General features: G+C 49.3%; 3 protein-coding genes across 3 annotated transcripts in view; 2 read left to right on the top strand and 1 right to left on the bottom strand.

The window, feature by feature from the left end:
* LOC103744661 (3-ketoacyl-CoA thiolase B, peroxisomal) overlaps positions 1-4,712 on the bottom strand; it is an 11,159-nt gene extending 6,447 nt beyond the window's left edge. The window contains exons 1-5 of the mRNA XM_029570094.1: positions 4,399-4,712; positions 4,133-4,226; positions 3,198-3,255; positions 854-933; positions 517-559 (exon numbers count right to left, since the gene is read on the bottom strand). Of these exons, the coding sequence (XP_029425954.1) occupies positions 517-559; positions 854-933; positions 3,198-3,255; positions 4,133-4,226; positions 4,399-4,569 (446 nt within the window). The 5' untranslated portion in view covers positions 4,570-4,712. The remainder of the gene's footprint in view (positions 1-516; positions 560-853; positions 934-3,197; positions 3,256-4,132; positions 4,227-4,398) is intronic.
* A 1,230-nt stretch (positions 4,713-5,942) lies between these two features.
* Myd88 (MYD88 innate immune signal transduction adaptor) lies at positions 5,943-10,020 on the top strand. The gene is made up of 5 exons (XM_008846494.3): positions 5,943-6,404; positions 7,108-7,242; positions 7,534-7,714; positions 7,886-7,977; positions 8,251-10,020. Exons 1-5 carry the CDS (start codon positions 6,077-6,079, stop codon positions 8,403-8,405), a joined length of 891 nt encoding a protein of 296 aa, XP_008844716.1. The 5' UTR covers positions 5,943-6,076; the 3' UTR covers positions 8,406-10,020.
* A 1,893-nt stretch (positions 10,021-11,913) lies between these two features.
* LOC103744668 (caspase-3-like) lies at positions 11,914-12,621 on the top strand. Its single transcript, XM_017801465.1, has one exon. The coding sequence runs from the start codon at positions 11,914-11,916 to the stop codon at positions 12,619-12,621; it is 708 nt and encodes a 235-aa protein (XP_017656954.1).
* The last annotated feature ends 888 nt before the right edge of the window (positions 12,622-13,509 follow it).

Genomic DNA, 13,509 nt, shown 5'->3' with positions numbered 1-13,509 from the left:
TTTTTTTTTTATATCCTTGTGTATTTTTTTTTTTTTTTTTTTTTTTTTTTTTTTTTTTTTTTTTTTTTTTTTTTTTTTTTTTTTTTGGTTTTTTGACACAGGGTCTCCCTGTTGCTCCAGCTGGCCTGGAACTCACTAGGTAGACCAGGCTGGCTTTGAACTCACATAGATCTGCCTGTCTCTGCCTTCAGAGTGCTAGGATCAAAGGCGTGGGCCACCACACCAGGCTTTCTGTGGTAGTTTCTCAACATGCCTGTCCACATTTTCCAGCATGGCAGATTTCCAGGGAAGAAATCTTAAGAGGCTGACTGACCTCCTAGCTGGTGCTGAGACTGAGCCACTCCTAAGTGGTCAGAGCTTAGGCTGAGCTCCTAGACTGCATCTGTGGGAGCCAGCCCAGACAGCTGCCTTGTTGGGCAGGGAGAATACTGAAATCATGGCCCCTCAGAACAAGGAGAGGAAGATTAGTTTGATTGCTGCTTTGGTTAATAAGGTCCAGCAGTTAGAAATTCTTACCCACAGGCCATGCCAATGTCATAAGACCCATTTCTGATGCCACCTGCAACAAAAGCATTTCATAACCATCCTTAGCTAGAGTGGGTCTGTCCTGGGAGCAGCACAGCCCCTCCCCTCCCTGTTCTCTAGGTGCATTTGTTGAGGAAGCCTCAGAGACAGAAGACCCAGAACACCACAAAAGGCATGGGTCTGAGATAAGGGGTGGTCCTCCACTCCTCTGAGACCTCTTAGAAATGCTTACTGCTGGCCCAGCACAAAGCAACTTTGCTCACTCAACTACAGGGGTTCAGGGCCAAGGCCAGGCTATAGCCATGGAGACTCAGCAGTCATAACTTACCAGCTATGTTGGCCACTGCCTGCAGCCCAGATGAGCACTGTCTATTGACCGTGGACAAAGGCACAGTCTCTGGGATGCCACTGAAATAGAAGGAAAATGGCAGTCAGTTCTGGCCACAGGTTTCATGGATAGCAGGCTCCATGAGGCTCGAGTCCCATAATGTCCCCAGTAGAGTGTACACAGACTTGAGGGACAACAGGCAGCCCTGCTCCCACCAGGGCAGATCCATGGGAAAAAGTGGGGAGCCACTGGGAAAACCCTGTCTGCAGTTATCTGCTACCTAGGGTCCCCAGTTACATGCCCTTCTACCCTATGATTCTCAACTCCAGGGGAAAAAAACCTGTTTGGGCCACATTTTTCTTCCTTCTGAAGACTTAACAATGAAAATTAGATATCTCTTTTGCCCACAAGGAATAGAGAAGTGAGCTTTTTGGTAGGACAGGCCACCAGGGCAAGAGTCATGTCTCACAGATAAAGGCTCCATGCAGCCTTACCAGTATTCACATGTTTGCGAGCCAGCAACAGTCTGCTCCTACCTGAACAACGACTTCTGTAGGACATAGTCATTGGTTTTTCTTTGGGGGAGGGTTCTTTTTTTTGAGATAGGGTCTTACTATGTAGCCTGGCTAGCTTAGAATTCCCCATGTAGACTAGACCTGCCTCTGCCTTCTGAGTGCATGGCCAACTAATTGTGTTTAAATCCCTTGCTCTTCTGGCTTTCCCACTGGGCTTAGTCCTGGGAGCTATCTGGTCACTTCCTCCTGATGTAGTCTGCCTTTGGCAACAGTACAAAGCCCAAGAGACAGGTCTGTGCCCGCCTCAGACACACTCACAACCTCAGGAAGTTCCATGAGAATCTTTATAACAATTCTGTGTGGGCAGGCTCTTAGTAGGTGGCTTCTTAGGCTTGATACACCCCTTTTAGGTACCCTAATTTCATACTACCCGCTTGTCAAACTCCTTTCCCTAAACCACCAAGTTTTCATTAAATAACTACTGAGCACAAGGTGCCATGTTAAGGAGTCTAAGATACTGACAATACTGTGCCCCAGATGTTGCCCAACCAACACAATGAAAATGAATCCACTGGCAGAGACTGAAATAACAGAGCCAGATGGCAAAGTCACAGGATACAAAAGCACAAAGCCACCCACTGGACAGGAGGGCTGCTTATTTGGAGCTTGAGAGCTTGAAAAAGTCAAGCCCCACAGGTGAAGTGTTTAGGCAGGAAGTGGTGAGAGCAAGGAGAACAGGGAGGGACAGCTCTCCCTGGGGACAGATGGGCAGAGTAGAGAGGGTAGAAAGCAGACGGGATGGCTGAAGGAGAAAAAGTAAAAGCGAGGAAGTCAATAAGAGAAAAAGACTAGGGGCTAGAGAGATGACTCAGTGGTTAATGCACACATTGCTCTTGCAGAAGACCCTAGTTTGATTCCCAGCACCCACAACGGGACGCTCACAACTGTTTGTAAATCTAGCTCCATGGGGATCTGACGCCTCTGGCCTCCATAGGCACCTGCACTTACATGTACATAATTAAATATAATAAAAATAAAAATCTTTAAAAGAGATGAGATTAAATCAGGCATGGTGACGCACACCTTGGGAGGCAGAAGCAGGAGACCTTTGTGAGTTTGAGACCAGCCAGGTCTACACAGTGAATTACAGACCAGCATGGCTACAGGGAGACCCTGTCTCAAAAAACTCAAACTCCCTCCCTGCCCTAAAAGGAGAGACGAGTCTAGAAAATTAGGAGATGAAGTGAAGGATACCTTAAACCCCAGGCTAAGTCTGACCCTCTCTCAGTTCCCAGAGGGTTTTCCTCTTTCCTTGTTTTGTCTTTGTCCAGTATTCTTGATTCATGCAGCAGGAGGCGGGTCTTCTATCTACATGTGCTCCCAAAGTAGAAGGGCCAAGATTCCCAGGTGGGCTCCTCCCAACTCCCACCTGCCTCTGAGTACTGCTGCAATTCTTCAGCTTCTGATGGGCTGTGTCTCTAGTTACCAGGTTGCTCAAGTAGTCACTAATCAGCGTGATGTAATTTATTTTTCTAGCATGTGAGGACAGAGTCCATACTTCCAAAGGGTAAGCAATAAGTTGGTGTTGGGGAAAAAAAAAATCAGGCCACCTTTGCTCTAGTCCCAAAACCCTGGGTGCCTTGGCTGGAGGCAGGGTACCATACCTCCACTAAGTAGAGGAAACGCTGGGTCCACTACAGAGATTCTAAGGATTCTGGTAGACTTGGTATCTGCCATCCAACCTGATCCTCCACCACCCACAGGCTGGTCCCAGGTGCCAGGATCCCCACTAAGGGCCACAGAGTTGGATTCAGAGGTGGAAGGATTACCTCAGAAACTGGGCAATCCGTGCCATGAGGGCCCCGGCTCCTGGCTGAAGCACATTGCCTATAAACCGAAAATAATCTTATTTACTGCCAAGTGGTGTTTTAGACACAAAGGTTCACCTGTGAATCTTAATGAGACATTTCAGATCTTCATGATCACTTCAGGTTCTTCCCAAGCTCCTTTGAAGCTGTGAAAGTTCAGGGACTGGGGAATGGGAAGTCAGCACACAACAGTCTGTCCTGTCATCCACCAGCCCAGCGTTTGCCCAAGCATCCAGACTAGGTGGGTGGACTGCCCTGTCTTTAGGGTAAGAGGAACACAGTGTAAATCTTGAAAGCTTATGAAACCAGGCCTGTGGGCTGAGGAAGCAAGATTCTAAAACTGCTCACCTTCCCAGTGTCCTCCTCCAAGCTGTCACTGCAGGGAGGAGGAACTGGGACCTGACCTAGGCTGGCATTTGCTGGATGAAACTGTGTCCTGTATTGTGTTGTTATAGTTCAAGGAGGGAAGAGGAGGAATTAGAAACACGGGTGGAGTGAACATGCAGGCCTTGTGTTTAGATTCAGATCTGGCACAAATTCCAGACCACAGTCTCTGCGCTTGTAACTGGGGCTGGACTAGATGGTTTCTGACACAGGTGGGATGTCAGTGTAGGTAGAGAATAGTGGTCTCCCACCTCCTGGAGTCTCCTGGAACAATTAGACTTTAGAATGCCTACCACAGGCACTCCTGGTTTCCACTCCACTTAGAAGGAAGATGTGCCTAAAGGTGGAGCAAATGTGTTCAGGATTAGGCACAGATTCGCCGTATGGGGACAATCCCACTAAAGTCAGTTGAGCCCATAGCCTTGTCCCTCAGTGAAATCCGGTCTGGGGGCCCTGGGGAGAAGACAAGAGGGCGGGGAGGATCCAGCGCAGGGCCTGACAGGTGCGCTCACCCACGGAGATGTCTCCCAGCTGCTCCGGCTTCAGCTTCACGTCCTGGAGAACCGCGGTCAGCACAGCAGACAGAAGCTCGTCAGGGGTGGTGTCCTGCAGGGGGGTGTAGATGCGCGGCGGCTGCGAACCCGGCTCTCCCATCCCCACCCGGGGGACACACTGACCACAGCTCGGGTACACCCGGCCTCGGGGAACCCAGCAGAGGGCGGGCTCCCTCCCGCACTGGCCTCCTGCGGAGTCCCGGCCTCCTCCCCAGGCTCCTCACCTTGAAGCCGCCGCGACGTCCGCGGCCGATGGGGGTGCGCCGTCCGTGCACCACCACCACGTCGTCGGCTGAGGCCTGCGGGAAGCCAGCGGAGCAGGGTGCGGCCTGCAGCGCGGAGCTGGACCCGGGCCTGCCGGCCAGGTGGCCCAGCACAACCTGCAGCCGATACATGGCAGAACAGGGTCCTGTGGTCTAGCCTGGATTCTGGGCGCAGACCTTGAATTAAAAACGATTATAAGCGCAGGCGCAGAACCGCCCCTTACCACGCGAGGCCTAAACGTAGTCCACGGCTCTGCGGGAATAGCGTCACGGAACCTCTCAAGGTTCTGCCCACTCCCTGACACAGCCAGCCAGAAGGGTCTGGCTGAGGACACGCCCCCAGATGCACGCTCCGCCTTCCGAAGCCACGCCCAGGACGCGCTTGCCACTCAAAGCCCTGCCCACCGCAGCCAATCAGACTTATAGACCCTTAAGCCCCTACTGGAAACGCAGTCTGACAACATTACGGTTTTCTCTACCTTTTGTAGTCATACCGGAGGCGGGACCCCAAACTTTTGGTTTCCTGAAATGAACTTGGCCTCCAGGTCGCCCTTCCCCCAGTGCTCTGCGCTGTTTGCAGACTGACTGAAGGACTGGAGCCCGGCCCACCGCTTCTCGCTTTGCTGGGAGAGCTAGGCGAGAACCCGGGTTCTTCCATCCGGAATTTCCCTGCTCTGCCTCGGGTCCCAGAGCCCAAGACACAGGACCTAAATAGCGCTGAGTCCTGCCCCGACGAGGTTAGGGCTGTCACGCAATCTCTTTTGGATTCCCAGCTGGCGCAAAGAACAATTTTACAAAGATGATCAAAGGCAAACAAGGTCTTTAACTATAGATAAGGGTCCTCCATGTCTTATACCAGTTTTATGCCTGTTTGGTGCCCACCATAAGAGGGATATTCACCAGGGCCGGGGGGACCCCGTGAATCAATGAATGAATGAAACATGACTCCCCGGGACTGGACTGTGTCCCCAACGTTAAAGAGTAAGAACCAGGTGCTTCCTCCCAAAGGCAGATTTTCTGCAGAACCGGGAGTGTAGTACTTGGCTTGTCCCAGATACCAAAGGACAAGACACCCTACGAAATACCAACCTTGGGGTCGTGACCCTCCCCCTTTGAAGGGCAGCGCCATCACCGGCCCTTGACTGCTAAAGGCAGATCCAGTTTCCCCATTGCTACCTCAAAAGGCAGTCTGTCTCTCCATATTGTATTACTAAAAGAGTTATGTGCCCCTCAAGTACCCCGCAGGGTGACTGGGTCACTCCCCCCCTCCCCCATCACCCTCCACCTTCCCCGTCCTCTGGAGGCAGAACCGAATAACCTCTTAGATTCTCCATGGAAGGGATGTAACGCCATCAGATCCTAAACAGCAAAGTTGTTTTCTTACAGCCCCCAAAGCTCTCTTTAATATAATGCCCTCTCCCCAAGTATTGCCACCACTACCAGATCCCCAGGACCAACCCAGGTGTCAGCCTTCTTTTTTCCGGGTTCGGTATGCACCGAGGGCAGTGGCGGGTCTCCAGATTCTAGGACAGGGCGGCGCTTCTCGGAAAGTGAAAGAAGGCGGGGCGGCAGAAGCCCAAGGGGAAGTAGGAAGCTCGGCAGGCGACCCGGCCGCACCGAGGTTCTCCCGTGGCTCGCCATGTCTGCAGAAGACCCGCGCGCGGGGTCTGTGTCCTTGGACTCCTCCATGTTCTCGCTACCCTTGGCTGCGCTCAACGTGCGAGTGCGGTGCCGCCTATCGCTGTTCTTGAACGTGCGGTCCTTGATGGCCGCCGACTGGACGTCGCTGGCAGAGGAGATGGGCTTCGAGTACCTGGAGATCCGACAGTTGGAGACGCGCCCGGACCCCACCGGCAGTTTGCTGGACGCCTGGCAGGGGCGTCCCGGAGCGTCGGTGGGCCGGCTGCTGGAGCTGTTTGCCACGCTGGATCGACAGGACATACTACAGGAGCTGGGGCCCAGCATAAGTGAGGATCTTGCTTTCTGGCCTTGTGCCCGGGTGGGGGAGGCTGGCCTTTCCATGCCTCTGTAGCCAATCTTGCCTCGAGGGACTCTTCTGGGGTGTGCCAGAGAAGGGAGGGAGAGAGGGTATGGTTCTCTGTTAATATGCCAGACAGGATAGGGACGTGGAGAGAGTGCAAAAGTCCTGAGCTAGGTAAAGGATGTGGAATGAACTAAGGCCTTCACTTGAGCCAAGAGTCAGGATGGCTTCCCTGGGGTGGCCCAGCTGTGTCAGGTAGAGCAACAGAGCAGGAGAGGGACTTAAGCCCCATCCTCACTGCACCCTAACCAGGTACCTGGGACTTTCTAACATTCCAACCCTTTCTCCCACTGCCCTGCATCCTACAAGAAGCCTACCATGACTCCAATTTCAGAAACTTTAGAAAGGGGATCCAGTATAGTATGGAGGGTCAGAGAGACAGACACCCCACCTGATCTTAGTGGCTGCCCAGATAGCCAGACTATCACTGATGTCCCTTTAGGAGTGTCACAGAAGGAGGTCAGCTTGTCAGAGCTATAGCGCTGCCCATGGTACCAGGGACTGAAGGCCCAGAGCCCAACATGGGACAGTGGAGGAGGGGGATTGATAGGGGCTATATGCTGAGTGCAGTTGGAGAGCTGGGGCCCCTGGAGAGCCTCTGTGAGAAACACCCTGTTTCTTCTCCACAGAGGAGGACTGTCAGAAGTACATTGTGAAGCAGCAGCAGCAGGAGTCTGAGAAGCCCTTACAGGTGGCCAGAGTGGAAAGCAGTGTCCCTCAAACAAAGGAGCTGGAAGGCATCACGACACTGGATGACCCCCTGGGTAAGGGCTCAGTATTCCCTTGACTAGGATAGGTGGGCCACAGCCACAGGACAGTGTGGTGTACAGAGCATAGATGTTGGAAGCAGATGGACCTGGGACCTTGGATAAGTTACTTACCCTTTCTGAGCCTCAGTTTTCCCATCTAAGAAATGGAGATAATAGTAGACCTATCTTTGGGTTGCACTGAGACTGTAATGTAATGATATGCCTGTCATAATAGAGGACTCCAGGCTGGGCTCCTCTAAGCCTTTCTGTAGAGATCTGACCACCATCCTTGTGCCCTGTTCCCAGGACATGCTCCAGAGCTGTTTGATGCCTTCATCTGCTACTGCCCCAATGACATCGAGTTTGTACAAGAGATGATCCGGCAACTGGAGCAGACAGACTATCGGCTGAAGTTGTGTGTGTCTGACCGTGATGTCTTGCCAGGCACCTGTGTTTGGTCTATTGCCAGTGAGCTCATTGAGAAGAGGTTAGTTGGGCATCTAAGGGAGTAGGTGGATGAGTACACAAAGCCTGAGGTCCAGATGCTAGGCCTCTCCTGCTAGTCTCTGTCTCACCAGGGCTCAGAGGCCTTTCCTGAGGCTGTCCTCTGGTGTAAACTAAGGAAGTCACAACAGCACCTTACACCCTGCTTCCTTAGGTGTCGCCGCATGGTGGTGGTTGTCTCTGATGATTACCTGCAGAGCAAAGAGTGTGACTTCCAGACCAAGTTTGCACTCAGCCTCTCTCCAGGTAAGTTCAGGCTTGCCTCAGCTAAAGAGGGATGGGTAGTTATGGCCTTAAGATACCAGCCCTCCCCCCATCTAAAGTCCCAGGATGCAGGTCCAAGGCACAGCAGATCTCAGACCACCTTAGTGAATGTGCACCTGTATACTTATTTATGTAGCGGATATATGCTTTGGGTACCTAGCTGGTGGAGAGCTGGTGTTATCCCTTGGTTTGGGGACTGGTGTGCCTTACCATGGGGCAAGGGCCTAGTCCTAGCACCAAACTCATTGCCTGCAGGTGTCCAACAGAAGCGACTGATTCCCATCAAGTACAAGGCAATGAAGAAGGAGTTTCCCAGCATCCTGAGGTTCATCACTATCTGTGACTACACCAACCCCTGCACCAAGTCATGGTTCTGGACCCGCCTCGCCAAGGCCTTGTCCCTGCCTTGAAGATGGCTCTAGGAACCCTGGGTCTGTCAGTCTGTCCATGCTCTTCTGCCCTGCCTACTCCTGCATTGTAGGAGGGATCTGTGGTCCACTCATCTCTCCACTCCTACAAGTGCTAGCTCTACAATAGTGTCTGTGGTAGCCAGACATCATTTGGACACCATGCTTTGTGTCTTGCATGGAATCAGTGACTGAAGTGACATTATTATTTGCTGGGTTACCAGCCAGGACAGTGGTGAGGGTTGGCTGAGTCTAAGTAGAGGACAAGCTGAGCCAGAGTCAGGATCTGGAGATCAGGCAATAACTGTATTCAGATCTCTACAGGACATGGTAAGGCATTGCTCTGGCTCTCCTAGGAAAGATAGTCTTGGCTGAAGGAGAGCTGGTTACAGGACCACATACTGGCTGCTAAAGGGACCACAGGCTTGTTGGGACAGCTGCTTGCACAGTAGTGGAAGACAATGCCACCTTACATCCTTTTTCTTCCTTCCACAGGCAGATGGAGAAGCAGGCTGATGTGGAGCCTGATTCTCTAATGCCTCCCCATCTGCATCCCCTGCTCCGCTCAGCCTCAGCCCCATGTTCAGTAGCGACTGGCTTGAACAGCTGGGATGATTTTTCACTTCCTGTATATCCATGCCTATGGGCACATCTTAGTTCTGCCTTACCTGGGGTGGGATCTTGGCCTCTGCCATTTCCAATACCTGTGAGCTCTGGGGCTGAGCTGATCAGACAACTTTCCTCCCTGCCCCACCCACACAGATTTTTATTTTTAACCAACTTTCTGTACTTGATTATCTATTTTGTTGACAAGCAGCATCCTGCCCTTAGTGCTTGGAGGCATGTGGCTACATAAAGTCTTGCTCACATGGACACATGTAAGTGTCCACATGCTCCCTCATACACACAGGCATCTCCGTACATGTTTTCCTTGGAACAGTTTCTAAGGATGACTGGGTGGAAAAATCATTAAGGGGGTCTAGCCATCTCCTTGGACAAAAGTAGGGTGCTCTTTATCCAGATGGTGGCACAAACCTATAATTCTAGCACTTGGGAGGTGGAGGCAGGATGATCAGTAGTTCAAGACCATCCTTGACTAAACAAGTTCATTTAATCATAGAAAGAAAAGCCCAGAAAGGCCCCAATGTGACAGTATATAGGCTTTCAGTAAAGTGCAGATGAAAGAGGAGAGGTGCTCGGCCTCACACCAGAAGCCAGCTGCAGGCTCAGCTGTTGTCACCAAGGCAGTTCACACTTCCCCTCACACTCTCTATCAGAGAGATAATGTCATTGCCCTGGATCTTTGTGTCCAGGGCAGATGCCAGGGCCCTGAATCCAGTGGAAAATGGGCCTCTTCTCTGCTGTCCTTTAGCCAGGAGGAGTCAGGTGCCTTCCCTTGGGGCCTGGGGCAGGAATGGAGCCTACTCTGCATGACCTCAAGAAGCACCTTGATGCTTGATATTGGACATTTAAAGCAATTTGGAGAAAGTGTTGTTTATAATTGTTTTTTATGTTTTATGAGAACTTCAGTGAGGTAAATGGGAGAAACACCCGTGTTTGTCATTTATACTTGTGTATTCGAGGTTCATAATAAAGAGTATTCTATTTTGGGAAAGTATATTTATATGTGTTAAAGAGTTTGGAAGCAGTGAGTTCTAAGGCAGCCAGAGCTACGTAGTGAGACCCTGTCTTTAGAAGAAGAAAAGATTTAAGTAGATGGGAAAAGTGAGAGGAACATTTAGAGCAGAGAATGGAATAGTCAGACAAGACCTTTGAGGCTCAGTGGGATGACTGTGGGCATGGACCTTGGGCTGTAGCAGGGCCCTTGCTTATTTGGGCAGGAAGGAGTGTTGACTGGAGTGTGGGAGGAGTAAGGTCGAGGCTGCCTGTGAGGTGGATTAGACAAGTAGAAAAGCAGGGTTGCAATTTCTGCTTCAGGAAACTGTCCAAACAGAAACGAGAAAGGAAGTGGTGGTGGGCTGGCAGGAGTGACTCTGTGGTCTCCAAACTTCCTCTTTCCTGAGATCAAACTCCACTGGGCCCATTCAGGAATATTCTGTGCTTATAGCATGTCTCAAATTGAAGCAGCCACATTTTGAATGCCAAATTGTTACCTGTGGCTGGTGGCTACAAGACCGACCTACCCTGGAACCCTGCTACTAAAGGTCATGGTTCCTGGGCCATGTCATTGACATGACATCCCCTATTAGAAATAAGGTATTGTGGGGCTGGAGAGATGGCTCAGCCATTAAGAGCATGTGCTGCTCTTCCCAGAGGACCTGAGTTCAATTCCCAGCACCCACATCAGGTGGCTCAAAGAATATAACTCCGGCACTGTACTCAGGTACACAAACCCACACACAGACACACACATATACACATAATTAAAAAAAATAAAAAAGAATTTTAGAAAAGAAACAGGGTCTCACTATGTAGCCCAGGCTGGGTTGGAACTCTTGGGTTTGACTATCCTCCTGCCTCAGCCTTCCCAGTAGCTGGGACTGCAGAAAGAAAGAAAGAAAGAAAGAAAGAAAGAAAGAAAGAAAGAAAGAGGGTCTTGAGCTGGCCATGGTGGCACACGCCTTTAATCCCAGCACTTGGGAGGCAGAGGCAGGCTGATCTCTGAAATCAAGGCCAGCCTGGTCTACATAATGACCAGGCCAGCTGGGGCTACAGGGAGACCCTGTCTCAAAAAGACAAAAAAATAAGGTCTCAGACTGAGGATATGGCTCAGTGGTTAAGCACTGGCTGCTCTTGCAGAGTACCTAGGTTTAGTTCCTAGCACCCACATGGCAGCTAACAACTGTCTGTAACTCTTGTTCCAGGGAATCTGATGCCCTCTTCTGCCCTCCTGGGCATTGCTGATACTAGTGCACTTATATGCATGTAAGCAAAACGCCCACATATAAAATAAGTCCAAAATTTTTTTTTAAAAAAAAGGAAGAAGGTCTTTGGGGGTTAGAGAGATGACTCAGCAGTTAGGAGCACTTGCTGCTCTTGAAGAGGACCTGGGTTCAGTTCCCAGCACCCATATGTGGCTAAACAACCATTAGTAACTCCAATTCTAGGGGAGCCAATGCTCTCCTCTGGTCTCTGTGGGTATTGTATGCACATGATGCACTTACATACATGCAAGCAAAACACTCACACACATAAAATAAGGTAAAAAAATGAAAAATTTTCTTAAAAAAAGAAACAGGATTTCTCTTTGATGAGGAGATTATTGGAGATCGAATTGATCAGAATCCCAGTACTTATAGGGCAAAAAAACTATAACTACCATAAATAGAATTGAGAAAAACATGAATGTAGGAGGAGCAGTCTGGGTGGGGCGGGGCCTGGGTGGGGGCAGGCTCTCCACTCCAGGACTAGGGGCTGCAGGCTGGCAATGTAGACTGGAATGGAGGTGGTGAGTCCTGTGGCGCAGAGCTGAGAGCCCTGCGTTTTAAAAACTGGCCATGGAGAATCCATTAAAAATTTTGAAACAAAAGGCATACATGGAAGAAAATTAATGGACTCTGGAATATCCTTGGACAATAGTTACAAAATCGATTATCCTAAAACAGGTTTATGTATAATAATTAATAACTTTCATAAAAGCATCAGGATGTCACCTCAATCTGGTACAGATGTAGGCTCAGCCAACCTCAGAGAAACATTCATGAACTTGAAGTATGAAGTCAGGAATAAAAATGATCTTACCCATGAAGAAATTTTGGAATTGTTACACAATGTTTCTCAAGAAGATCACAACAAGAGGGGCAGCTTTGTTTGTGGAAGTCTAAGCCATGGTGAGGAAGGAAAAAATTTTGGAACAAATGGATCTGTTGACCTGAAAAAATTAACTAATTTCTTCAGAGGAGATTATTGCCAAACTCTGAACTGGGTTTTTCTAACGGGAAAACCCAGACTTTTCATTATTCAGGCCTGCCAGGGTACAGCGCTAGACTGTGGTATTGAGACAGACAGTGGCACTCATGAGGTAGTGAGCCAGAAGATACCTGTGGAGGCTGACTTCCTGTACGCATACTCCACAGCACTGGGTTACTACTCCCAGAGAAATTCAGATGGATCCAGGTTCATCCAGTCACTTTGCGCTCTGCTGAACGAATACTCACACAAGCTTGAGTTTGTGCACATTCTTATTCATGTTAACCGGAAGGTAGCCACACAATTTGAGTCCTTTTCTTTTGACTCCACTTTTCATGCAAAGAAATAGATCCCGTGTATATGTCCATGCTCACAAAAGAACTTTATTTCCCTCCCATTTAAATCTAATCTGATGCTCCAGGTTAGAACCATGCCACTGCCTGAACAATAGATCCATAATACAGCTACCTCAAACTCAACATCAGGTAGTTGAAGTTGAATTTAATTAGGAACAAATAAATGTTGATAATGGTACTATAATTATGAGAGGAATTTACTTTTTTTCATAATTAGCAAGATTTGATGATACTATGAATTTTCTCTTTTCTTTCTTTTTTTTTTTTTTGGTCTTTTTGAGACAGGGTCTCCTTGTAGCCCCAGCTATCCTTTAACTCACTGTGTAGACCAGGCTGGCCTCGAACACACAAAAGATCCACCTGCCTCTGTCTCCCAAGTTCTGGGATTAAAGGCATGCACCACCACGCCCAGCTGATACTATGAATTTTCAAGTGATTATGAAATTAAATGTTGCAGTGAGGGATTTTAATGACACTCCCTACACACATTAAGACTGTGCATCTAGTTTTCGTTCAACTATAGAAATGATGATATTTGGAATTATATGTCTTAAAACTTGGATCCATGGGCGGGGTCAAATGCTTGAACCTTTAAAAGTGAAATATAGAAATAATGAGAGAGCTATATTTTTGATCAGTCATGGTTTTGATCAGCTCATAGTTTTGTGAGTTTTGTCCTGAGAGTGTCTTTGTTGTTAAAAAAAAAAAAAAGAAAAAAAAAGAAAGAAATTATGAGCCAGGCATGGTGGCATACGCCTTTAATCCCAGCACTCAGGAGGCAGCAGCAGGCGGAGCTCTGTGAGTTCAAGGCTAGCCTGGTCTACACAGTGAGTTCCAGGATAGCTGGGGCTACAGGGAGACCCTGTCTCAAAAAGACAAAA

This window comes from Nannospalax galili, unplaced genomic scaffold, assembly GCF_000622305.1.
Source record: "Nannospalax galili isolate Female #2095 unplaced genomic scaffold, S.galili_v1.0 scaffold1263, whole genome shotgun sequence".
Lineage (NCBI taxonomy): Eukaryota > Metazoa > Chordata > Mammalia > Rodentia > Spalacidae > Nannospalax > Nannospalax galili.
The sequence above is the reverse complement of the archived record's forward strand: the minus strand, read 5'-3'. Positions and strand labels throughout refer to the sequence as shown.